Source organism: Mchenga conophoros, linkage group LG15 (assembly GCF_057382185.1).
Source record: "Mchenga conophoros isolate Kocher_MC1m ecotype Shallow Benthic linkage group LG15, M_conophoros_male_GT1.1, whole genome shotgun sequence".
Taxonomy (NCBI): Eukaryota; Metazoa; Chordata; class Actinopteri; order Cichliformes; family Cichlidae; genus Mchenga; species Mchenga conophoros.
Window position 1 is genome coordinate 37256924 of NC_140540.1, and position 25901 is coordinate 37282824.

Consider the following 25901-nt stretch of genomic DNA (forward strand, 5'->3'; position numbering starts at 1 on the left):
TAAAAAGCACCATCTGATAAATGTTTACCAGCAATAGCTTTAATCACTCTTGTCTATAGCTACCATAAATCAGTGTGATATGCATAAAATTTACTGATTTGTTTTTGTTTTTCACTCTTCCACACTTTTACATTGCAGTGTTAAAAATCTGTTTACTGTACTTTATGGTCAAGTGGTCCAATTTTCACAAATTGTTGAAAGTTGTTTATTTTAATTTGTGGTACAATTAACTGAGCCATGAGTGTGTGTGTACATGTGGCTTTGATCACACATCTGTGTGACGTTTTCAGAAAGTGGTTTAAAAATGTTCATTCTTTTATATCCACTGGCTTTGGTTGTTTGGACCAGGTTTGGGCTTATTGCAGAAAACAGTTTTATTAAAACAGGAAGATTTTGAAAGATTCAGTGGAATACACTTTTACAATGTCAAAATTTCATTTCTTACAGGGAAATACATGTAAGTGAGCCTGATAATTGTATTATTATTTATTTTATTTTATCATTATTTCACAGACTCTGTTGGAGGGCTTAACAGGAGTTTCAGTTTCCACATTCAAAATGTTAGCATCAGTATCTAAATCTTTTCTTAAAAGTTTGGGCAACAATGTAATACGCTTACTCTGGAACACAGCCAATCCAGAAAATGTAAAAACACATATGCTCTTTCTTGGCAATCTTTATTAAATGAAATGACCCATAAAGTTGGGCATTACCCAAAATATTTTCTATCAAATGGAGAACGATTTTACAAAGAAAACCAGATGTTCTATGCCTACACATCTGTAGGAAAAGAAATAGTATGAAAATACATTTTCAACTTGCTTATAAAATACATTCGTTTACAATCCAATAGATTATGGTATCAAGTGACAGGCAATTTAACAGAGAAACATAAAAGGTTAGGAGCTATTAAGGTCAAGACACATAATGAAGGGCTGATATTTTAACGCAGTCTTTCTGATTTCTTCTCAGGTCTGATAACGCTGGTACTCGCCATGACGGCTCATAATTCAGGATTACATTATTGTATTTTATTTCACCTGGACAGTGATGATCATGTTACAGCTCTGTGCCCTGTATACGTGGCCAATAGAAAAAAATGAGCTCAAATCTGTTTGTTTCAGTTTATGCTGTCCAAAGCTTTAGATTACACTGAATGTATTTAACTGGAGAAAAAACATAATGGGCAAAACTCACACTTAATAATGAAAAAAGTTAGTGCATGTTAGACGTCACATATGTACATATAGGCTGTAATTGCCTTTAATAAAATACAACAAGTTTTGATGGCTCTGCAGTGGAAACACACGGAGGGCTGTTTACATATGAATTATGGTTAATTTGCATATGTAGTAGCTTGAGGTTCCTGCATAGCTGTTGGTATGCACCTGAATAGAGTTAGCACATGCAAGTTAAGCCTACGCTTGCATGCATGTTTGGTTAACTGTGCATGTAAATATGGACGTACAGAGAATCTTTTTTTCTCTTAAGAAATACAGTACTTTTATCCCTGGATTCTAAGTTGACAGCCTGTGCACATACAGTGCACATGCATACCCTGCGAGTGTTTAGTGCATATTGCTACATTTATACAAAGTAACACGTGTGCCGGATTGGGCGGGGTCATCTGAACAACAAGAGAACACAGAGAAGGAAAAACAAGAGGCTGGAAGGTGTGTTCACAGAGCCAGAGGAGGAATGAGTGTGACGGTGCGTGTGAGGAGGACAGTTTGTGTAAGGCTCCAAACAGGTAGCGTAGGCCATGACATGTGCCACATAATTCTGCTCCTTTACACCATGGAACAGGTGAGCCATTGGTCCTTTGGCATAGATGGCCACATCCTCCCCACCATGTGTCTCAGCATCCAGTGGCACAGCAGCCTGCTGCATGTACTCCTCATCATCTAAACAAAAAAAATGTGTAGCCAATCACCAAACAACCTTTCAGAATAAGTAGATGTTTCAGCGTTTCCATTAATTCACCATGATGACCTTATACACTCTACCTTACTTACAAATTCATAAACTGTCATTGGGATAAGAGACATACATTAGATTGCACTATTATCACACTTTCCTCATGTATCCTGTGGCACAACTGTGTTTTTCAAATCCTCTGTAATTTATTTAATCAAACTTAATAATATAATTTTCACAAACCAGAAAGGAATCTAAATCCCTTTGATTCAGCGACTAACGCGAAGCAAAGCGTGTAAAAATACCCCCAGTGGATGTATTTGGAAAATGACTGCAGTCTTTGTTTTGCTCTGGTTAAAGGGGCCTTTTAAGCATTGTGCAAAGGTTGAACCTTTATTCTCTTTTATCTCTACATCTCACAAAAACTTTTTGGCCTCATACGCTTACATTAATCATATAGATGTTGACTTGCAGGGGATAGGTGCCAGGTGGGCTGAGTGTACACTGGTTCCCAGAACAAGTATATTAAAAAGAGAAGGCATTTTTTTCACCTTAAGTTACACACACTTGTTCAATGACAAAAAACACACAGTGAAGGACAAGGAACATTGCTGTTAACCTTCCAAAGTACAGGAGACCTGTGCAAAGAACTAAACAGAAGACAGAACCATGAATCCGTAAATAAAATGACCATCATAATTTATCTCTGCTCCCTAGAGAAACATGCACAAGCCAACCATAACCGCATCGCTTCAAGGTGTCTGTGTACACATCAGCACAGACGAGTGCCACAGCTGAAAGATATTAATCTGTACTTACAGTAATCCACCAAAGTGATGTTCTCTCTAGTTCCATTTATATGGACGTAACCCGGGCCATTGGCATACAGGATGCTAGTGAAAGGCATTTGGTCGTCAGCTTTCTTTGGGGCTAATCCTGAATAATAAAAATAAAAAGAATGTAGGTAAGGAAGAGGCTAGTTCCAGTATTCTTCACAAGTGGTCCGTCTGCACCCTTTTTTTGTTTTACCCCTTTTTTCGCCCCTTGTACTTTTAATTTCACACACCAGGGCATGATTTTCATGCTAGTTTGAACCCACAATGCCTTCACGTGGCAGTGCTTTGAGTCATACCAAAGATGGGGTTTCCTCGAGCCGTGTTGCCACCAAAGGTGAAGACATGAGAGTGGTCAGCAGTGACCACAGTCAGTGTGTCTGATTCTATGGTGAGCTGTGCAGCACGATGAATGGCACGGTCAAACATCACAGCTTCTGTCAGTGCCAGTTTGGCAATGCCATCGTGGTGACCGTGATCGATTCTCCCTCGTAACAGATAACAGAAAAGAGATTTAGACATTTAATATTTATTTCATTGTCTTGCAACTTAAGGAATTAAACCTCATTAAACTGGATCCACAAGCTAAATAATTAAATGAGTGTGCTTGCTGAGATTTTACATTACAAAATTGTTTTATTGCACTCATCTTCCACAAACAGGAAATATCCTTTTGGATTTTTCTTCAGTATTTGAATAGCCTTTTCTGTCATCTCCACAATGGATGGATCACGCGTGCTATTTCGGAAAACCTCAAATCTCATGTCTTTGGGCTCAAACAGACCTAGAAGCACGAACAAACAAGAAGAAAATGTTCATGTTGGACCAAAATGAATAAAAAATATGCAGCAGCACACAGCAATGTTGTGGTTAATCCAAACTGTCAGTTAGAACAAAAAAAAAAAAAAAAAAAAAAATGGAAACTGAAAGTCAATTTCAAAATATGTTAGAGTTGAACAGCTAAACCTTCTGACCCCATCTGTAGAGTTAAAATCAGCACTGCAATCTCAGATCATTAATATGAAAATCTATCTAAGAATTGGTACACTTGCTCATTTAAGTTATATATAAGGCAGTTAACAGTTTTAAAGAAATAATTGCTAGCTGCTAGTCAAGCCTTCTCTGTGATGGCTTGTTTTAAAAGTAAGAACACCTTTAAATGCAGCAGATCTAATTTTCTAAATTTATCATACAAGTGGGTAATATGCATAACATTGATAACAAGATGATAACACCTCTGAGCTATTGGCGGCTGCATTGCTGTCATGCACACTGTGTTGTTTTATCACCAAAGCAGTAAGAGATGATACTAGTCAACATCATAAGTATTTACATGTCTATAAAGATTAAAGTTGGGTTAAGTGGACTCCTCTTCTTTCTAAGGCATTTATAAGATTTAATAACTTAGATATATGTAAACAGGTTTATGACTAAATTTTTCCCTACCTTTCTACCAATGTTAATATATTTAATATTCTGCAGTAAGTCTGTATCTGCTCATTAGCAGACCCAATATTAGTTACCCACCCATGAGTCGGTCAGTATTTTTAACATTTATCTCATCAAACTCCTTCCTGTGCCAAACATAGTGTGATTTCTTGTTCTGAAACACAAACCAGAGGAAACGTGACTCTGTGAGCTGTCGTGGGGGAATTGAGGAAATATTTGCACAATAATTGTCAATAATCCTACTGGTTTAGCCTTCAGCCACACATCAATGAGGTTCCTCTTGTCTTTGCGGTCCCCCTTGCGGGAGTTGGAGGTAGGGTACTCTGGGTCTGGGGTGCCTTTTGGAGTCATGTACATCCTGCCTCCACCGAGAATCACCTTTAAAAAACAACAACAAGCAGAACCACAAAGATGTTTGGCTTTTCCAACTTTCCTCATATTTCTTTGTACTGACCTTAAAGTTATTGTTAATTATAATCTGACAGGATAATCGAAATAAAACGATAAAGTCATGAACTCTGGAAATCACAATGGAAAATAACTGGGAACACAGAGTGCTCATTTGTATATGGCAATTAAAGATAGGCCAACAAGATCAATTCCATTATTTATTTATTTATTTATTTATTGCAATTTTATAGAAGGTGGTGCAGCAAAACAGGGTTCTAACAGGGTTCTAACAGGGTTCTAACAGGGTTCTAACAGGGCTGATCGAGCTTACAATCTTTGCTTTAAAGTGTTCGTGTACTGCTCTCATCAAGTAGAGTCATATGAAATTACACACACACACACACACCCTGACCTCCACTTCTGAGTTGCCTACAGATCAAGTATGGACTGTGCCTGAACGGACATACAGAACTCAAAAGAAAAAAGTTTGGTTCTCTGTAGAGCGTTTCCCGCTGGGCGGTGCCTCACAGCCCTCTGCCTCTGGGAGTGACCCTTTCAACAAAGGAGGCAAGAGGTGGCCAGGAGGCCTGTTTAACAGGTGGGTGCAGCCTGATCTATCTAGTGAAAGTCTAGACAGACCAGGCCAAGATTTTAAACGTCAGGGCATAATAAAAGAATTATCTGGTCCCTACCAATTTATATAAAAGTATTTAAATAAACCCTATTATATAATAGCTACACTGACAATTGATGTTATATCTTATTTGTTGATTGAAAAGAGCCAAACAATTTTTCTTTCTTACATCAATGTCAACATTGGTGACTAGCTGGGTGGCAATGTCGACGCAACCATGTTCGCGAGCACTGGAAGGCAGATCTGCATCACTGTACCAGCTGCGGCTGACAGAGTGGGCGTAGGCGGCTGCTGGGGAAGCATGCTGGACACGGGTGGTGGTCACTATTCCTACTGATTTACCTGAAAAACAATAGAAAACTGCAAATGAAAAATGGATAGAATACAGTACATCCAGGAGTTCACACTACCGGTCAAAGGTTTTAAAACACCCTAATTCTTCCAGTTATTGCTGTTTAAGTTGTTCAAGTCCAATGAATAATTTGAAATGGTACAAAAGTAAATAGTGAATTGCCAGATGTAAAAAAGAAAAAGAAAAGAAAAGAAAAAAAGGTAAGATTACCCAAAACCAAAAGTAATGTACTTTTCAGAATTATACAAAATGTTTTGTTTTCATGGAACACAAAATGGGTTAACAATTTAAAGCTGTTCGGCAGCAGTGGAGGTTGATGAAGCCTTAGAAGCTGGTGCTACTAAGTCCTACAGGTGTTCCAACTTTTCTGGATTACTTACAACCCCATCTGTCTGCATAAAAGTGTGTTGGAACACACTGTGGTACCATACCCTCATGAGCATCAGTTGAACAGTATTGTACTACAGAAAGTAAAGTGTTGCTACAAAATGGCAAGAAATAGGCTATTAATAATGGAAGAGAGACAGACCATCGTAACACTTCAAAATATAGGTCTTTCCCACAGAGAAAATGCAAAAAAAGTCAATGTGTCAATGAGTACAGTTTCCTTCACCATCACAAGGCACTCAGAAACTGGGGCACACTCTGTCAGGTAGAGATCTGGCAGACCCAAAGCAGCAACTGAATCAGAGGACAAGTTTCTGAGAGTTAACAGGTTGCATGACAGACAGCTCACAGGACAACAGCTTCAAGCACAGCTTAATAGTGGTTGCAGTAAGCAAGTCTCAGTTTAACTGTGAAGAGAAGACTTCGAGCTGCAGGTTTGACAGACGGGTCTCAGCAAGAAAGTCTAACATATAAAATGAAATCACCTCTTTCAAATAAATTATCTTGTGTTCTGACACCATTTCTCAACCCCTGAGCCCCTCACACAGTCTGTGTACCAACTTTTATTTTGGAATTAAAGCATAAAGATGATTATTTTTATGATACAAATTATATTTTTTTGTGTACTTTGTACCAAATAGTTTTGGAATTTGTTAGAAATGGGTTTGTGTCTTCTTCTGTGCCAGAGAACTCCAATTCTAAGAACTATCTGTTTTATTGGTGACAATGGTGAGATGATTTTGATAGAGGGAGGTGAGATTTGGAGTTTTCGAGCAGTTACGCTCATAGAATTTGTTGTAGTTACTAGGGCTGCTCAATTAATCGAATTTTAATCACGATTACGATCTGGGCTTTCAACGATCATTAAAAATGACTGAGCCGATTATTAGCCCCTCCCTCATTTATCCGCGACACCTTAAAGGCCGTCTGTGAAAATATTGTCGGGCATAAACCGGTCCGTGGCGCAAAAAAGGTTGGAGACCGCTGATTAAGAGGACCCGAGGGAAGCTCGGAAAGCTAAGCAGAAGTTATTTGGAGAGGAGAGTGACTGCCGTTGGTTGAAAAGAGAGTTTAAAAAAAAAAAAAAAACTTCAGTGGTGTTGCACACTATTTTATATTATTTTTTTAAAGTCATTGTTAACCCTTTAAAGCCGGTCAGAGCAGCACGCTCCGTTTTGCGTAACTATTTTTAAATCCCTGTAGAACCTGAACCGTGTAAGCTAGCGCAATAATTTGTTTTGCATATGAAACCGGAGGAGTTGTACTTACATCTGATGCCATCAGCTTGTCCTCGGTCACGGTTTCGATCCACATATAGCTTTGCAAAAATTGCATAAAAAGCGCTTGCAGGAACAAAAACATAATATTCCAGAAACACGCTTTGCCGTTCCTATCAGCTGTTCGTAACACTTCCCACAGTAAAATGATGCACATGCTGTTTTCTTTGCAAATTTGCATCATAGGATTGTTTTTTGTTTTTCCTGCAGTATATAAAAATTGCTGTATCTCCAAAATAAAACTATGAAGACACTCAAAATAAATTTCCTGTGGTGGGAAACTATTTTTTTGCAACTTTATTGTATTTAAAGTCTTGAGGGATAAACCTCTTAAATTTCTCCAAGTAGAAATATATGTAAACAAAACAAAAACGATTTTCAATTTTTTTTGTAGTTTATTGCACTTTTTTGCAATTTATGTAATTACTATGGACTTAATGCATACATATTATTAAAATATGGGCTATAACAGTTGTATTGATGTATAGCAACTTGAAATGCTCCCACAAATGGCACTACAGCATGTAAAAAAAAATAATAATATAAGCTCTGGTGGACTTGGTTCTATAGTAGGTCTTAAAGGGTTAAATAAATATCGTCAAATAATCGTGATCTCAATTTCAGTGAAAATAATCGTGATTATCATTTTTGCCATAATCGAGCAGCCCTAGTAGTTACTGCTGTCAACACTACATTTGTAACAGTACAACACAGTACAATACATTATCTCTGTGGACAGGTTTGATGGTTCCATGTTTGTTTATTTATTGATAATTATAGAAGAACAATTTTAAAAAATTGCCTTAAAAGAACAATCCACTTAATGAACACCTTATCATGGTGGGGTGGTTTTGGTGCCCTAGTGATCTCCAGCAGTTATGTTATTGGAGGCAATTTGCCCCCATCAGGGTCTCCCAAGGCAATTTAGTTCTAGTTGAGCAGCTAGACCAGGGGTCAGCAACCTTTAGCACCCAAAGAGCCATTTGGATGCGATTTCCACGCAAAAGAAAACACTGGGAGCCGCAAATACTTTTTGACATCTAAAATGAAGATAACACTGTATATATGTATATATACATATTTTTTACCTTTATGCTTTGTGTGAACAACTAAGGTGTGTTGCTTAAATCCATGAAGTGCTACAGAGAAAATTACATTTTATTTATGTAATTAACACATTTTAAACTCTTAAAGAAATATAACAAAAGGAAAGACACCCAGCTGAACTAAAATGATCCATGTAGCAAACAAAAACTGTTGTGAGCCGCCACCTTTATATCACCTTTGGGCTTTTGGAGCCTTGACCAGATTTTTTAAAAAAATAATTGGAAAAAAAGCACCATGCTGCTGAAAAATGAAAAATAGGCGGACGCACCGGAGCGGCACCAGCAATCACGCCTCGCCACCTTAACGTCTGTGCTATCTATGCTGTTGTGTTGGTATGTGTCGGGCTGTGAGCTTTAACACCGGATGTATGTGTACAGCAACCGTGTGTGAAAAGTGGTCAATAAAGAGATGCTGAAAAGCATGTTCATGGAAACATCGTCGGGTCTGCCGTGATATGTTTACAATGGGACTTCTGCTCCTGAACCTCTGCGCACAGCGTCTGCAAATCGGGGCTGTACGAAGTGACTTTCATCTTTACGCAGGACTGTAAGCTGTCATCTATGAGGCGTGAGCGGTGTTTGTTTTTAATATAGTTCACGGTGGAGAACAGCTGCTGACATAATGTAGAGCCGAAGATCCATAATTGGCTTACCTGGGGTTGAAAGTCTCAATAAATGCACGGCGTTTCGGCGGGTACACCGGCTTCCACAAGTGTGACGCTTATTTTGAGCGATCAAAAACTAATAGAAGTTAAAAAAGAACTAACATAAATAAAATACACTTCAGCTAATTACTTAAAAAAATAATTTATTTTCCCAAACCACGCGGAGCCGCACTAAAAGGACTAAAGAGCCGCATGCGGCTCCGGAGCCGCAGGTTGCCAACCCCTGAGCTAGACTATGTGTAGACCTCTATGAAGAAAACATTAGTGGTCTGTGTTACCTCAGCCATATTTGGTTTACCGGGGCCTTACCCTGCAGCCAAGGGTGCATTAAATGATTTAGTATATCGACACATGATGCAAATAAACATATATGTGACAAAAATATAGCAAACTCAATCTAATGTTGTGACACGACAACATTAGCAAACATTTGCAAACAACAATGCAAATTCACTTGAAACATGCACATGCCTTGACAGACAACCCTGCACAAATTGCATGTCATAAAGTGACCACAGGCACAAAGGTCAAGGCAGATCAGCGTGGGTGGTTCTCCTAACTGTATATATATTTTTTGAACGTTGAACCGTAATTGGCAAGCAACACTGAAGTAGCTTGTCAGATTATTGCTTTATTCCACATATTTTATTTTAAAGCATTACATATCTTAAGATCAGAAAACAAACTGGTTGACCTGTCCTTTACACAGCAAACTCACTACTTGACCAAGCAATCAACTGTCTTTACCTTGTGCTTTAGCGCGCCGCAGAACTGAGTAGACCTCATTACCAAAGGTGGTGTTACACTCGTAGGCCACCGCTTTAGCGCTGAGTCCTACTGTCTTTGCATTGGCCTTCACACCGCAGTGGTAGGCTGTAGCAGTGCTGGCACTGTCTGCTACCTGCTTGTCCACACTGTAGGTCTACAGAGTAGAAACAAAAACAGCATTAAAACAGGATAGCATCAAACACAGATGGACCATGTCATTATTTTTAGAAGTGAAATCTGCACATGCACATTTGGGGAGCTGAGATATTTTATGCATTCACTGCATATTGAAAGTAGCATTTTTGCTTCTCCCCTGAGAAAAATTGCTTGAATGTGCTTCATGTTCTAATGTGTTAAGTTGAAATGACTGTCACTTAAGTTGCAAAAGTTTCTGGGGATGATCTAAAAGATGGAGCCAGCTAGAATGTGTTATATCAGATATGTTCTCTTTTTGATTATAGGTTGGGATATCAGAGGCACCAAAGACACTAAACACTGATTCCTTCTTTCAACCACACAGTGATTTAGGGATTATGTTCAATCCAGGATGATGAGTTTAAATCTGTGTTCACATTTTCTACCACAGTGTCAGCATTTTCACTTCAGCTGTTGATTGCATTAGGATTTCTTTTTTCACGTGAGAGTTTGAGTGGCATGTGTCGTGTTAAGGGAACGAAGCATGTGAATAAAAAGACACGTTCAAGCCCCTGATCAGCCTTCCTTATAAAGGGGTATTCACCTGCAGTGCAAATCTGTCTTTGTCTCTATGATAGTTCTACTTCATGTCTCTGTACTGATTTACCAGGTGACTGTATTTCTACCATAAACACACACTCAAACACACACGCACATTTTACAAGAATGTGAGTGAAAGTGGGGAAAAATTCAAAGGCCACAGAGAAAAGGTACGTTTCTGTGAGCTGTTGCTAACCTGGAATGTGTTTTGAAATTTGTGTGAAAATTCCCCCCTGCTTTGTCACTTTCTTCACCAGGAGGAACACCTTTTTTAGGATAATGTAACAGTAAAATGCAATAATTTTCAAACACAGTAAGAAATGTTTTACTGCAGGTTTGAAAATACAGAGCTATTTACTGGTTAATATGTATTCCAACCTTCCAAGGAATTACATAAAAGCATTTTTCCTAGCAACCAACTGACCAACTCTAGAGAAAAAAAAGTTAAAAAAAAAAAAGAACATTAGATGTAATGTGAGTGGATACAGTTCAGTACAGGCCACAGAAGAACAAGAGCACACATTGGAAAAGTTACTCTACTTCTCATGAGTGGAGAAAGCAACTTAGAAGAACTATTAATAAAATACAAAATGTAAAATACATTTGAAGTGCAGCTGAGGTTATAGGATGACACTTTACTGGCTATTTTGAATTTCTTTCTACACATGAATAATTAATTGATGAATAATAACTGATGACCTGCAGGTCAGCAGTGCTGTTTTGTCACCTTAGAGAGGGCCACGTATGGAAAGGTGTCCATGGCTAGTATCGTCTCTTCTCCAGATCCACCATCCATCTGACCTCGCAGGATTCGAGCTGCTGACACTGTGGACACGCCCATTCCTGCGAGACAGTGATTGACGACCAAAGGTCACTGACGTGGTCAGTCTACATTATACACATTCACTGGACATTTTATAAGGTTGATAGTAAGGGGGCTCGATTCCCCTTGTTATTTCTTGAGAAATGCCTTAATTGTTCATGGCACACATTCAAAAGGTGATGGATACATTTATACATTTCAATGAGACTGATTCTTAGTCACCAGTGTTTAAATAAGAAAATGCCGAGAGGAGACTAAGAAAGAGTTTTGCATGCAACACAAGAAAACTCTAAAGCAGTGATACCTGTTCCTCATATGTGTACTTATTCTTTGTTGTGGTACTTTACTGTTCTAATGAAAAAGAGCTCAAAAGAGCTCATTTTAAGATACATTTTTTGCCATCCTGTATCTCATTTGACATATTCTGTTAATATCTTAGAGCTTTTTCCAGGGGTAAGAATGTTTATGTTAGATTATGTTTGAAATCAGGTTGTAATCTTAAAGTCAATCTTATAGCTTTGGTTTTAGAGTAATGTACAACAATTGTAATGTCATTTAAACTTCCAAACTGCCCTTTTCTACACAAAACCATTAAGGGTTACAGTGAAATTTAAGTTTTCCTTTTGTTTCATTGCACACTAACCATGAAAAGGACCCCTTAGTAAGCAGAGGTTTCAGTTCATTTTTATCTATATGTCACCAAATTACAACAACAATCATCTGGAAGTGAGAATGTTAAGTCACAAAAATGGTATTACAGAAAGTAATGTTGCAGTTTAGAATAAATCAAATGACTCAATTAACATTTTTGGTTCCCTTTCAGTCGATTCACTCGGTACAACACATAAGTATGGGATATCACGCCCTCGCGTGTCCTTTTATTATTATTAACCTTTGTTTAACCAGGAAAAGTCCCATTGAGATTAAAAACCTCTTTTGCAAGGGAGTCCTGGCCAAGAGGCGACAACACGTTGAAATTACAAAGTTACATACATATTATAAATAACAATTACATTTTAAAAACATTTTTCTCTGGCTCTCTCAATCTGGACTTAAAAGCATTTAATGAAATAAGATCTGCTATCTTCCAGTCTTTTTGCATCATGTTCCATGTGAAAGGGGCAGCATAAGTAAAAGCCCTCTTTCCCAGTTCAGTTCTGGCAAATGGAACATTGAGCAATAAAAGATCGCTTGAACGCAGGCTGTAAGAAACAGTACTTCTCCGTGTGAGCAGATCGCAAATGTAGGTGGGCATTTGTCCAAGCAGGGCCTTATAAATAAAGATGCACCAGTGAGCAAACCTCCTGGAGGACAACGAAGGCCATCCCACTCGAGCGTACAGATCACAACAATGGGTCAAGGCCCTACAGTTTGTAATAAACCGTAAGGAGGCATGATAAACTGAGTCAATCTTATGAAGACACTGGGCTGAAGAAACCTTTATTCATGCCCTTAAGGCAGATGACGTGTGATGACACGCGCACGACCCCGCCTGCACATATAGCCCCTGTCATCACAGTCATCCCTCAGTTCGATAGCCGCTCTTCACCAAGCCAAACTGCTCAGTGGGGCCACCTTGTGTTGTACCTCGTTCCTCTCCTTCAGGGAACAGAAGTTATAGACATAACTATTCGTTCCCTTTCAGTCGATTCACTCGGTACAACACATAAGTATGGGACATATATACACGCCCCACCGAACCGGAATCGGACCACCATATCCTTAGTGAGTGGTAGGCGCATGGCCCCCGCCTGCACATATAGCCGCTGTCATCACAGTCATCCCTCAGTTCGTACGCTCTTCACCTCGCTGAGAACACCTCTGCTGAGTTGGGCTAGCTAGCTGCTGGTAGTTAGCTCCATTGTCTGCCGACTTGAACTTAGCTTAACTGCCCCTGTTGGTGTTAGCCTCCACCACGCAGTTGGTGTGTAGGCTGCCCGCGGAGCACTAATTTCAAGTTTTTTCCCGTGCAGCATTTTGCTTTGCGTTTTGGAATGGACTCCAAACCGAAGCGAGCAAAGCAGAAATCTTCTGTTCGCCCCTGTCCTCAGGGATGCAGTTTCTCTTTGCACGACAGCAACCAGCACGATGCCTGCCCTGTCTGCCTGGGGCCTGAAGCCTGTGCGTTTTGTCGCCAGCTCCGGCGCTCGACCCTGGAAAGACGGGTGACGTTTGTGGAAAAAGTGCTGGGACGCTTGGCTGTCGCACGGCATGACCCTCTCCTTTCCGAGTATGGAGCCCCGGCTTCATCCGAGTCCGAAGACGAGGATTTTCCGGTCGATGTCCCCACAATTAGCTGGGCTGACCACATGGAATATGTTGACGGGTTAGCCGATGACGAGCCGAAACCATGCAGGAGCGCTGACGGGCTTCAGCCTGGGTTGAAGCCCGCCAGCGCTCCCTAGGAAAACGATGACGTACTGGACATTGGCCTGGATATCCATGGTTTGTCGGAGGATGAGCAGGAGAGTTCATTGTCGGCCCAATGTGCCGCCGCTGCTACGCCGGTCGGCCACGATGACACCTCTCTTTTTTTCCCTGTTTTGCCGTGCTGCTGAGAAGCTGCAGGTGGACTGGCCCTCTCCTCCTGCCTTCCCATGTTCCCAGACTTTCTCTGCGAGCTAACAGCATGGAACAAACCTCTGTCTACCCGCGTCACTGTGCCCGGCTATGGACAGTACAAGGAATTGGACGGCGCCGAGGGGGCTGGCTTAGCTAACCCACCCCCTATGGAGCCGTCTCTGGCTGCTTATCCCATAACCATGGTGTCGGCGGCCCCGCAACTCTGCCGTCCAAGTACTGCAGATTCTCTGCTTCGCAGCTGGAGAAGATTTATTGGGCTCAGGCCGGCACTGCTCACGCCATGAGCTCCGTCACCATGCTCCAGACGTACCAGGCAATGTGCCTGGTGGTGCTCGGATCGCTGGTTCCTGATGACATCCCGCTGGCACCTCTTCTTAACGAGGTCAGAGTCGCCACAGATTACATCCTCCGTGCGTCTCGCTGTGCAGTGCTCTCCCTGGGCAGAGGGATGGCGTCGACAGTAGTGGCGCAGGGGCACCTGTGGCTGACCCTCTCTGACGTCCCGGATAGGGACAGAGCTATATATTTGGACGCGACATCATCCCCAGATGTCAGCCCAAGCCCAAGCCCGCAGTTAGCTCTCACAGGCCCACCGCTGCTCTGACGACTGGCAAGAGACCGGCACCCACTGCTGAAGTGAGTGTACCGCCAGCGAGAGCACATCCTCTGGCATGAGCTCCACGCCAGTTGGCCTGGAGCAAAGGCCCACCCTCGGGCCCCTGGCGGGATCCGACACCTCAGCCTCAGCCCTCCTAGCTGTGGTTTCGAGTGGAGAAGGGGTCCAGCAGCAGGGAGACGCTGTTTTTATCCCTCTGTTGCCGCACAAGAGGTGCCGCTTAAGTTCTGTTCAGGTTGTCAGCCCCAGAAGGCGCTGCACTTTCCTAACACTGTCTCCCAAGCACAAAACTCCTGCACACAAAATGCCTCAGGTCACTCCCTGTTCAGGTGTGTTAAATGTTCAGGTGACCACATAGAGAAAAGGTGCCTCCAACAAAATGTATGAATGTACATGTTTCCATGTTACAATCAATAAAGAGTGTTGTTTATTCTCAAACAATCACAAATGCTCAGCCTGCAGGCAGAATGAGCCAGGTCAGGCAGGTGATGCAGTCCCCTGCAGACAAACTGGGGGGCGACAACGCCCCGCCGACGGTGCTGCAGGTCAGCCGGCTGGCTGCTCACTTCCCTCAGTGGCGCACTTGTGCCCCCTCTCCGTGGGTGCTGCGAACCATTGCCATGGGTTACCGGGTCAAGCCGCCTCGTTTCCAAAGAGTTGTAAACACGACTGTCAACACCGAGGCGGCCATGATACTCAGAGAGGAAATAAAGGCGCTATTGCAGAAAAGAGCAACACGAGTGGTCCCCACTTCGGAGACAGACAAAGGTTGGTACAGCCATTATTTTGTTGTTCCAAAAAAAGAAGGAGGGCCTTGTCCCATCCTCAACCTGCGAGTCTTGAACACGTATCTACGAACGTACAGGTTCAAGATGCTAACACTCAGACAGCTATTGAATGCAGTCGGCCCGGGAGATTGGTTTGCAACAATTGATCTAATAGATGCTTATTTTCATGTGGCTATACACCCGAAACACAGGCAGTTTCTGAGGTTTGTATTTGAGGGCGTAGCCAATGAATACTTAGTGCTGCCGTTCGGGCTGTCGCTCGCTCCTCGCACCTTTACGAAATGTGCCAAGGCAGCGCTAGCGCCCCTCAGAGAGAGAGGCATCCGCATCTGAGCCTACCTAGACGACTGGGCTCTCGTAGCTTGCTCCAGAGAGCAGGCAGAGACACAGCTGTCGCTGGTTCTGTCACACATTCAGACACTGGGGTTCTCTGTGACACATTCAGACACTGGGGTTCTCTGTGAACTTTCAAAAGAGCTCGCTAATCCCGAGTCAGCAGATTACTTTTCTCGGTTTGAAAATATGCTCGCTTTCCAGCCGCGCATGTTTGTCGGAGCACAGAGTGGCCGCGTTTCATCGCTGCCTCGCTCAGTTTCAGCTGGGAAGCAGACTGCGTTTCCAGACGATATTAAGCTTGTTGGGCATGATGGCATCTATGATCGCCGTGGTGCCACTTGGACTGTTAAAAATGAGAGCGTTTCAACGCTGGACTCTCTCTCACCGTTTGTGTGCATCGCGTCACCTCCGGAGGAGGCTGCCGGTAACCGCGTCTTGCATGCTAGCTCTCCGTCCTTGGAGGGAGCCCAGGCTGCTGCATCAGGGCTCTCGGATTGGGAGGGTGTTGTTTCGCAAGGTGGTGTCCACAGATGCTTCCCTAAGAGGGTGGGGAGCGCTTTGCAAGGGTGCATCAGTGAGAGGGATCTGGTCCGCAGCCCAGCGCGAGCTGCACATCAACCACTTAGAGCTGTTAGCAGTGTTCTTAGCTCTAAAGCATTTCCGTCCAGTCCTGGATGGCCAGCATGTCTTAGTCAGGACGGACAATTCAACAGTGGTGTCTTACATAAACAGGCAGGGAGGAACATGTTCTCTTCCCCTGTTGAAGCTGTCTCACTCTCTGCTGTTATGGTGCAGTGTTCATTTTCTGTCTCTAAGAGCCACCCATGTCCCGGGCCACCTGAACCTGGGACTGGACCTTCTCTCCAGGGGGGGTCCTCTGGTGAGAGAATGGAGGTTACACCCTTAAGTAGTGGCTCAGATTTGGGATTTATTTGGCAAGGCACAAATAGATCTTTTTGCTTCCAGGGTAAATACTCACTGCCCCCTGTTCTTCTCCATAATCGACCATGATGCACCCTTGGGCATGGACGTGCTAGCGCACCAATGGCCAGACGTGTATGCATTTCCCCCAGTGGAAATGATATCTCCAGTTCTAGAGCGAGTGCATCGGTATTCCCTCTCTCTGATTCTAGTGGCCCCTTGGTGGCCCACAAGGTCGTGGTATGCGGAGATAATCAGCCTTCTAGCAGCAAGTCCTTGGCCCCTTCGGTGGCTCATGCTGTCCTTTCTGCTGGGTCTACCACTCACTAAGGATATGGTGGTCCGATTCCGGTTCGGTGGGGCGTGTATATATGTCCCATACTTATGTGTTGTACCGAGTGAATCGACTGAAAGGGAACGAATAGTTATGTCTATAACTTCTGTTCCCTGAAGGAGAGGAACGAGGTACAACACAAGGTGGCCCCACTGAGCAGTTTGGCTTGGTGAAGAGCGGCTATCGAACTGAGGGATGACTGTGATGACAGGGGCTATATGTGCAGGCGGGGTCGTGCGCGTGTCATCACACGTCATCTGCCTTAAGGGCATGAATAAAGGTTTCTTCAGCCAGGACACGCGAGGGCGTGATATCCCATACTTATGTGTTGTACCTCGCTCCTCTCCTTCAGGGAACAGAAGTTATTGACATAACTATTTGTTTTATTTACTATTATACCTTCTTTTATCAGTCCTCTTACATCTATGTCAAAGTGTGTACAGGCTGTATTGAGGACACTTCCTTGACTGTTAAGCTCACCCTTTAAACATATAATATCTGTGTGAATTACTTACTTAAATAAGCAAGGAGTTTATGAGTTTTCTCAAAGAAAAGAAAAAAAACTCACAATATGTGAAGTTCCAGCTCAGTTTACCCAAATGCGTACTTTCTCTTCGTCACAGTGCTTTTACAACATTCACAGTAGCTCAGGTAAAATACAATCATCACACAGACAGGAACAGTACTTTAACAAGTTCCAGTCGAATCTTTTAGATGATGTGAACCATCCTTTCTTGTATTATGAATCAACCTTATGTAAATCACTTGTACTTTATTTGAACACAATAAGGGAGAAGCAGCTCCTCATTAGCTTCTGTGATGCATTTACTTCACACACCTTAAACTAGATGTTAGAGTTGTCACAGTTAACATTTCTCATGTTACCATGTTGTATTTCTAAAACCCAGCCTCAGTGTATGTCCTGTAGACTCTCAAATGGAAACACCAATATCTAGATCTAGATATTCATAAATTTCACCAGACCAGCTTTAATCCTAAGCTTTTGTTGTTTTTATGTGTTACATAAAAAAACGTTAACATTTTATATTTTCAAGTGAAAACACAGTGACATGTTTTGTTGAAGAAACAGTCTGTCTTCTAGTTCTCAGAGGTTACCGTTAGTTTTTCAAACACATTCGTTTTCATTTCTGTCTACGTGGTTTTTATGGATAAAGTGATTTTCAATAGTACAAGCATGTTTAACTTTTTGTTGCTCTCCAGTATAAATGCAGGAACTTGTAGGCTTTATTTAAACTGTCACAATTTACTAAGCAATGTCAAAAACAGGGTTGACCCATGACGCATCTGAACACTCCTGGAGAAGCCCGAAGCATTGTACCTCCTTAACTAAACAATCAATTTGTTGCCTGTTTTTTGCTATGGTGCCTACAAGTTTTCCTTTGCTGCTGTAAGCCCTTTACCATTGTATTTAAAAACCCTACTGTGGTGCATTTAAGTTTCCCTTAAAAGTCACACTCATAAAATTAAGAACAGGCTTAGGGCAAAGCAGGGCAGGAGAGATGTGTAAAGAAAACTCTGCTCACCGACCACCCAGAAATGCGACTTGATGGGTATGATTTAAAGCAGATATTGTTTGTCTTTAACACAAAAAACATTCTCACATCTTTGTGCCTTTAATCAGCTTCTCCCACCAAAACTGATTTAATCCCTCACCAGTCATAAAAGTAACAATTAATGGCAGAACAATTTCCAGCCAAATCTAATGCAGATGGAAATTATTCTCAAATGTCAATAGCTGCCTGTAGATGTTGCAGTGTCAGACTACAGCGCTACAGAAGGACACTTTGTTATCTCAAGAGTGGATCTTTAAGGTGGCGCCCCCACTGATGTTGATACTCTAAGATAACTAAGTTATCTTAGAGTATCAACTAATGTAGCAGCATAGCTAAAAGACAACTGCTAACAACAAACAATGCACTCTAAAAGAAACAAATGGCTCTGTAAGAGCTGTGCGAAAGAAAAAAAATGCACACTTTTGTTTGTGTTTGACATTTTTATCCGATTTATTTCTTTTTCTTTAGATGAAACTACATTAATCTCAGATGAAGCAGTGCTATGCTGCTATGTCAATAATGGGAATTCCATTTGAAGTTGGAAAGTGGAATTTCCAAGTTCCCAGTCACAATCTTCGACTGGAATGCTTCCTCAAATCAGAATTTCAACTGAGAAAGTCAGGACGGCACGACTAACCCTGATTTAATGATCCAAGATGGCGGATGTGCATAGGAACATTAGTAAAACTGTAAAACTTGTGATCTGTAGGATCACTGCTATGTATTTGTAACTCACTACATAAACCTCATGCATACATGAATGTGCTGGGGCAGTGTGTTTCAGGGCAAAAAACAAGTATACACAGTAAACAAATCTTGTGTTTACAAACAGTAAACAAATCCTGTTTTTCCTCGCTTTTCCGAAATGACTACTGGAACGCAGCTCCCAGCTCTGACATCTGTCTTCAGAGGTAAATGCAGTACAGTATAAGCCTCTTACACAGTTTTGCATCATTGCATCTGGGTTCTGGTACTTAAACTGTGTGACAACAGTGGCAAGAAAATATCCCCACACCATTATTCCATCACCAGTGTCCTGAACTGTTGATACAAAGCAGAATGGATTCATGCTTTCATGTTGTTTATGCCAAATTCTGACCTATCGTCTGAATCTTGCAGCAGAAATCGAAACTCATCAGACCAGGCAGCACATTTCCAATCTTGGGTTGTCAAAAATCGCATGTAAAGACTGTAGCCTCAGTTTCCAGCTGGCAGCTGACTGGAGTGGCACCTGGTGACACCATGGCTGAGTGGGTCACACACCAGATACATGAATGGCTCTACATTGCTAAGGAACAAAGCAAATACTTATTTTCCTTGATTTTGTGACTTTCTTACTGGAACATCTTAACTCAGGAGTGGGAGTCACTCTAAGCCCACCATCAAACGTCCAGGGTAAATGGAACACAGAATAATCCTAATAAATACATTTGTGAATCATTGTTTCTGGGTTTGAATACTCTAACTGTGTGACAATGCTGCCATTATAAGGTCAAGATAGAAATTATAACATTGCTAATTGTTGCACTATTAAAAAAAAAACAAAAACCCAACAACAACAGCATCGCTGATGTCTGACTTCCAATAAAGACCTCTACTATTGCATCCTATCTGTGAAAAGGCAAAGGTGCTAAACTGTGACACATGTGTGCCTGGTCACAGTGGACTGGAAAGAATTTTTTTTCTGCCAAACCAACTACCAGCTGTTCTCAGGATGTGGATCTCAGTGATTTTGTTCTTTTCCTTAAAATAAAATCTGAGTTACGGACACAATGGAAGATTCATAAAAATACAGTTTTAAAAGTGGCCCAGTGCTTTGAATGAGATAATGAGACAAAAGATTTTCATTGCCTCCTGTACACTGATCACACATCAACATTAAAACCACTAACAGGTCATCCACATCCCCCACCTGCAGTTCGTCGGTCTTTGACCAACGTGACCAGCCCAACAATCTAACAACCATTGACATCAGAAAGAAAAAGTTCAGGAACAGCTCGTGGAGCACAGCAAAGAGCCAAAGGCTTCCAACCTCCCGTGATCCAAAACTTGATGGAGCATCTCTGGGGCAGACCGGAGCAAGCCTGATTATCAGAAGCCTCACCTTTCAACCCACAGGAATGAAAGGATCTGCTGCCAACACCTCACTGCAAGACAACACAGCCTCTGACCTGTCAGCGCAGGTAGTGTTAAAAAATGAAAATCGGCCATTTAAAGTTTAAATGTCTATCACAATGCTACACCAACATATGTCTGTACAAGTATTTTTTTCCACCTATTCTATATTTCGCCCATAAAGTTCCAAAGCACTGCAGTCAAGCTTAATTTTCCCAAATATTTGAACCATATTTGTTGGTAATTGCTGAATGATATTTGATCCTTCTGTTTAGTCTTGGCAAAAAAAAACACAAGAACCCCAAAACCTCACATTGCTTGCCCACTTTGAAAACAGTTTTATAATTATGTAGAAATACTGTTACATCATCCACTTTTTGTCAGTGAAGTTGAAAGTAATGCATTTTCTACTAAATCTTTAGCCACAGCCGTGCCAGCACTGAATGCTGGTTAAAATTGATTTCTCAGAAGCTTACCGTCACCCAGGAACAGGATGATGTTCTTGGCCTGGTGCTCCCGAGGACGTAATCTGAGCGCAGCATCCAGTGTCGCCCTTGCTTGTGCATCCCAATATGCCGGCTCTTTCTCAATCTCATACAGGGCTGCTCCATAGAAACATGCATGGAGAAAGAATGAATGAGATGTAGGTGCAGTCTTGGATATGAGTAGATCTCAGAGATTTACAGGTAAACAAGCAGGCATGTGTGTGGGGCTGACTGTTTAGGGTTTGTGCGTGGGGGGGTTTCCATGTGCAGAACTTCATAAGAATTCATGTGTGTGCGCGAGCACACATTTTTCTCTCTTTAAGGTTAATGCCCTGACATATGCACATGTACTTTACCTTGATTCAGACAAGAAAAACAGGTTTCTTAAAAGGTGTCAAAGTGATAAAAACAGCCTTGAAGGCACTTTGATATCTATCCATTCATGCTCACGGAGAAGCTCTAGGGGGGAAAACAAAGCTAAAAAAGAAAATTCCTTTTGCCACACACTAAAACAAGGAAAGACAAACAGTCCATCCCAAAGTTTACATAAACAAGTAGACACGGACAAAAATACACTGACACCAGCTTATGTTCATCTTCAGCCACTGGCACCCACACACCTGCATTTTCAAAAGCAGTCTGTCTTTACTCACAGTCCCAGTTTGAGGTTACCTGCTTGAGTCTGTGTGTCCATTTTCCTCCCCACAAAGTGCTACTAATATCCCAACCTCAGGCAGCAATAATAACTCTGACGTCTCCTCACCTTGGCTGTCCATAGCGGCCCGGCTGGCAGGCATCAGGATGGGGCCCAGCAGGATAACCAGGAGACTGGGGACCCTGTAATGTGGTGTCAGCATCTCTGTTCCACACGACCTGGAAGCTGGAGAAATTGACACAGGCTTTCAGTGCAGACGTAAAGGCAGAGGAGGCACAGGCAGAGAGTGTGGCTGCTGAGACCTCCGGCCCTGCCTTTATAAAGCCCCGCTGGGTGTGTGTAGTAAGGAAGGGCCCAAGCCAGCTCATAGGCTTAGAGCCACAAAAGAGGGACGAGTGAGTGTGAGAGAAGGAGGAAGAGCAAGGGAGAGAGACAGAAAAAGAGGACCACACAGGAGCTGCACAGCATCATAGAATAATTCTTGAAAATGCACAAACCCCATTTTATTTTATTTTTTATTTTTATGATTTTAAATGTTACACCTTTTTTTCCCCTCCCTTCTGCAGTACATTTCCCTGACTCCCCTGTTTTGTGTGTGATTGTGATAGAGATCTCAATTATTCTTTGATGTGGTATGTGCCTTCTGGATCTTTTTAAGCTGCAGTCCCTTTAACAGAAGGAAAAAAAACCCCCAAAAAACTATCAATTTATGCTGGCATCCATCATTTTACAAATCATTACTGTGTCCCTTTCAATTTCGTCCCCCCACCAATCTCTTGGACAAACACTCAAAAAAGAATGAAAGGGAACAAAGTCCAGCTTAGTCTTGAGAACATCATAATTGAGTCTTGATGTCTTCTGTTTTTTATGTCAGGAAAACGGTCACATTTCCATTTCCCTCCCCTGAATTTTTGCATTTAAAAGACCCCAATATTTTCCCTCTCTGGCTAAGTCAACTTGGCCCGTTTTTCTGTGGCAAATGAAGCAGGGTTAGCATTTTTCTTCTGTGAGGTAGTGGAGCCCGACTGCAGAATGAAAATGTCTCCTCTCTTCTATGCAAACACAACAGTTAATGTGTGAAATGAGGTGAGCTGGGCCAACTTTGTTCCGCACGGCCAGAAGCATCAAATTCCCGGTGAACAGCTCCCGCCTTCTTGAACGCGGTGTTGTTACAATTCTTCTAGAAGATCACTGCTTTCTGCCAACCGCTCATGCGTTGCCAACATTGGTTTGCAGTTAGTCACATGTGCCTAATCAAGACTGCAATAAAATCATAAAAGCAATCTGGGTAGAGAGGCCTCACATGATGTAGCCCACACCACATGAACTGGAAATACCAGTGGCATGTGCAAGAGCAGGAAAACTTGTGTGAGCATGTCTGAGTATTCATTTGTTATGGGTTTGCCCCAGAGAGAAAGTCTAGCTGGGAAAGTCAAATTAGTGTAAACACCTGGTAGCTGCTTAGGACTCAGCATGGATCATCCATGTATCAAGTGGTACTTTAGCCTCTTTGGGAAACAGAGAAAAGCACAACAAAAACAACTCACTTCTGCAAGAGAATAATTTCTTTGACATGCAACATTGTGATCCGTCTATTTCAGTGTTGCATGGAGTATATCTGGACTATTCGCTACCTTTAAGGGTAGGAAGTTTGATACGTTTCATTTAACCCAAGTAAAATAGTCACAGGAACTCAACTTGGCTTCTGCTGAAGAGTGAGTATACATGTATGTGATATTTATAGCATAGCAGATGGTGACTTGTGCACACATTGAGATCATGTATCAGCGGAAACTGTGCAGCAGGGTGGCCTTCCTCCATTGCGTGGTCTGTTTAAACAGACCTATCCTTTCTCTACAAGGAAAACAAATCTCCGCAAATCTAAAAAGAATCCATCTTCTGAATAATAATTTCTGTTTGTCGCTGAAACAGTAGTATTGTTTATTTTGAATTTATATCAACTATGAAGAGCTAACATATCTTTCTAATGGTGAATATATCTTCATTTAGAATTTCATGTAACACTGTAGTTTTTTTTAAATGTATAGAAAACTTGCAGTTTCATGCATACCTCTTCACACACACACAGCTCTTTAATTTCAGCATCTGGATCCTGGGTCAGATTCCCCTGAAACGTCCCTTTCCTCTGCTTTGAACACGCTGGGGTCTTTTAATGTATAGATTGCGTAAATTACAGTGATTACCTAGACTCTGCCATTCAAGGATGGGGGGGGGGGGGGAGGGGGCATGTTTGGGTTCAGGTTGTTGAGGCAAGGATGTATGTGTGGGTGGTGCCAGACCACCAAACCGCAGTTCTAAAAGAAAGAGCCCAATCGTTCCTCCTGACTTTTAAAAGACAGCATTTAAAAGACCATTTTCAAGATGACACAGTGATAGAGGAAAAACAGCCTGGGCCAAGGATATTGATGGTGAAAGCTGCAGATGCTTGAGAGGACATCTTTAAAAACAGGACATTTAATAGGAAAAGATGGAAAAGACAGACTGGCTGCCAGATCAGAACTTAAAGAGGACAAAAACAGCACTGCTGGAACAATTAAACTAAGTCTGCAATGATGCTTGTGATCTGTTTTGGCCGTGTCGCAAATATGACCCCCCCGCCCCGCCCCGCCCCCGCCCCTTTTCTTTCTTTCTTTACTCTGAGCACATACTCATAGAGTGACATCCATGAAACAGATGAAGAAGAGATCTGGATCAATTTAAGAAGGGAACATAAATGATGTAGGCCATATTTATGAGCAGGGCTGGTGACTGGGATCCTATCTCAGAATAGTTGGAAGGCTGGCCATAAAATGTTTTATTGCTGGCATGCAACTGAATTGGAAATGGGGAGTGGAGGGAGCAATGAGAGGTGAAGTCCCCCAAGACCCGGGTCCAGGCTTAAGACAGCAACTCGTATCAGCTATGGCAAGATGGTGCTACTTCAACAAGAAACACTGACAGCTTTGAGAAGTGCGTGCAACTCTGTGATGTCAGACCAAAGAAGTCATAACATAGAAAAACAGTTAATTACTTTAAACCTATTCCCAGGTGTATAGCACCACTTTAACTGCATGCACTGAAAACTGTATTGCACGATGTCATAGAAATAATGCTTTCATGGGCGCTTGGTGACCACATCAAAAATGTCCTAATGATCGTTGGTTTGCTAACCTTTGCTCTGCTTCTGGCTCCCTTAGCAACATCGCAAACACACACACACACGCACACTCTCACACACACACACACACACACACACACACACACAAAACCGACTTACCTGTGCAGCAACATCTATGGAGAAGAAGTATAATTAGAAACAGTATCATTTTGACTCAAAGCCTCAAAAACGTCTTCAACACCCCCACTCCCCAGTTTTCTCCACTTACTTCTTCTTGCTGATCCACTTCCTCGACCTTTGCCTCTTTCACTTTCTCTAAACACCAGGTGATTACAGTCTGCCTCTTATACTGCCTTCTGCAACAGTGGCTGATTAACTTTCTTTCTCACTGCCGGCATATCCAAAGACATAATAAATAACCGATGCAAAAATGAAAAGCTATTTCTCTTCCAGCACTACCATGTTGCTGCCTTGGCCTGAATCTTTTGTATGAGGCAGATGCGGAGTGGGATAAGGAAACACACTTGTTTGGACAAACACACATAAATGCACTCACCTTCTTACCAGTTTACATCAGAAACATCCATCAAATCAGAGAGCCGGGCCTGTTTTCCCTCCCTGCGCTGCCCATCTTTTCTGTCTACAATGGACTGAATCAAAGTCTTTTTCTCTCTTTGTGTCCTCTGTGGACACATGATTGTCAGCAGCTCACATAGGTTCAGGCTTTGTAGTTGGCTGTGAGGAAGAGCCTGAGTTGGTTTCAAAGGAGTCAAACTGGGACAAAGGGTTTAAAGAATAGACTCGAATAAACAAGTGTGAGGATGCTGTATGTTGCAAAGACACGAATATGTGCTAATGAGAGGTATATTTGATTGAAAACAGCCAGTATCGGGGAGCGCAGACAGCGTGGAAACCCAGAGAGAAACATTTGTATTCAGGATTGTTGAGCAGGTCTGAGGGGAGAGAAGATGAGTTCTAATCAACACGACTGTGGTGTAGGCTACCTGCCTCACATTCCTTGCCTCCCACTCAACTAAGCA

The 25901-nt window shown here is 42.1% G+C and overlaps 1 protein-coding gene across 2 annotated transcripts; it reads right to left on the minus strand.

The window, feature by feature from the left end:
• Positions 1-471: 471 nt before the first annotated feature.
• On the minus strand, positions 472-25216 carry alpi.1 (alkaline phosphatase, intestinal, tandem duplicate 1). Of its 2 annotated transcripts, XM_085247923.1 has the most exons (12): positions 25130-25216; positions 21852-21968; positions 21080-21205; positions 11241-11356; positions 9758-9932; positions 5393-5565; positions 4443-4577; positions 4278-4353; positions 3400-3534; positions 3050-3241; positions 2737-2853; positions 472-1904 (listed from the first exon to the last, which is right to left on the minus strand). In XM_085247923.1, exons 2-12 carry the CDS (start codon positions 21943-21945, stop codon positions 1624-1626), a joined length of 1620 nt encoding a protein of 539 aa, XP_085104049.1. In that variant the 5' UTR covers positions 21946-21968; positions 25130-25216; the 3' UTR covers positions 472-1623. The 2 variants fall into 2 exon arrangements, with proteins under 2 accessions (XP_085104049.1, XP_085104048.1); XM_085247922.1 differs by lacking the exon at positions 25130-25216 and having other exon boundaries at positions 21852-22039.
• Positions 25217-25901: the final 685 nt, after the last annotated feature.

Coding starts and splice junctions, on each gene's coding strand:
- alpi.1 (XM_085247923.1), bottom strand. CDS start 21,945: ATGCTGACACCACATTACAGGGTCCCCAGTCTCCTGGTTATCCTGCTG. Junction 4,354..4,442: donor TGTGGCTGAAGGCTAAACCA/GTAGGATTATTG, acceptor TTTGTGTTTCAG/AACAAGAAATCACACTATGT. Junction 3,535..4,277: donor AAATACTGACCGACTCATGG/GTGGGTAACTAA, acceptor TCGTGCTTCTAG/GTCTGTTTGAGCCCAAAGAC.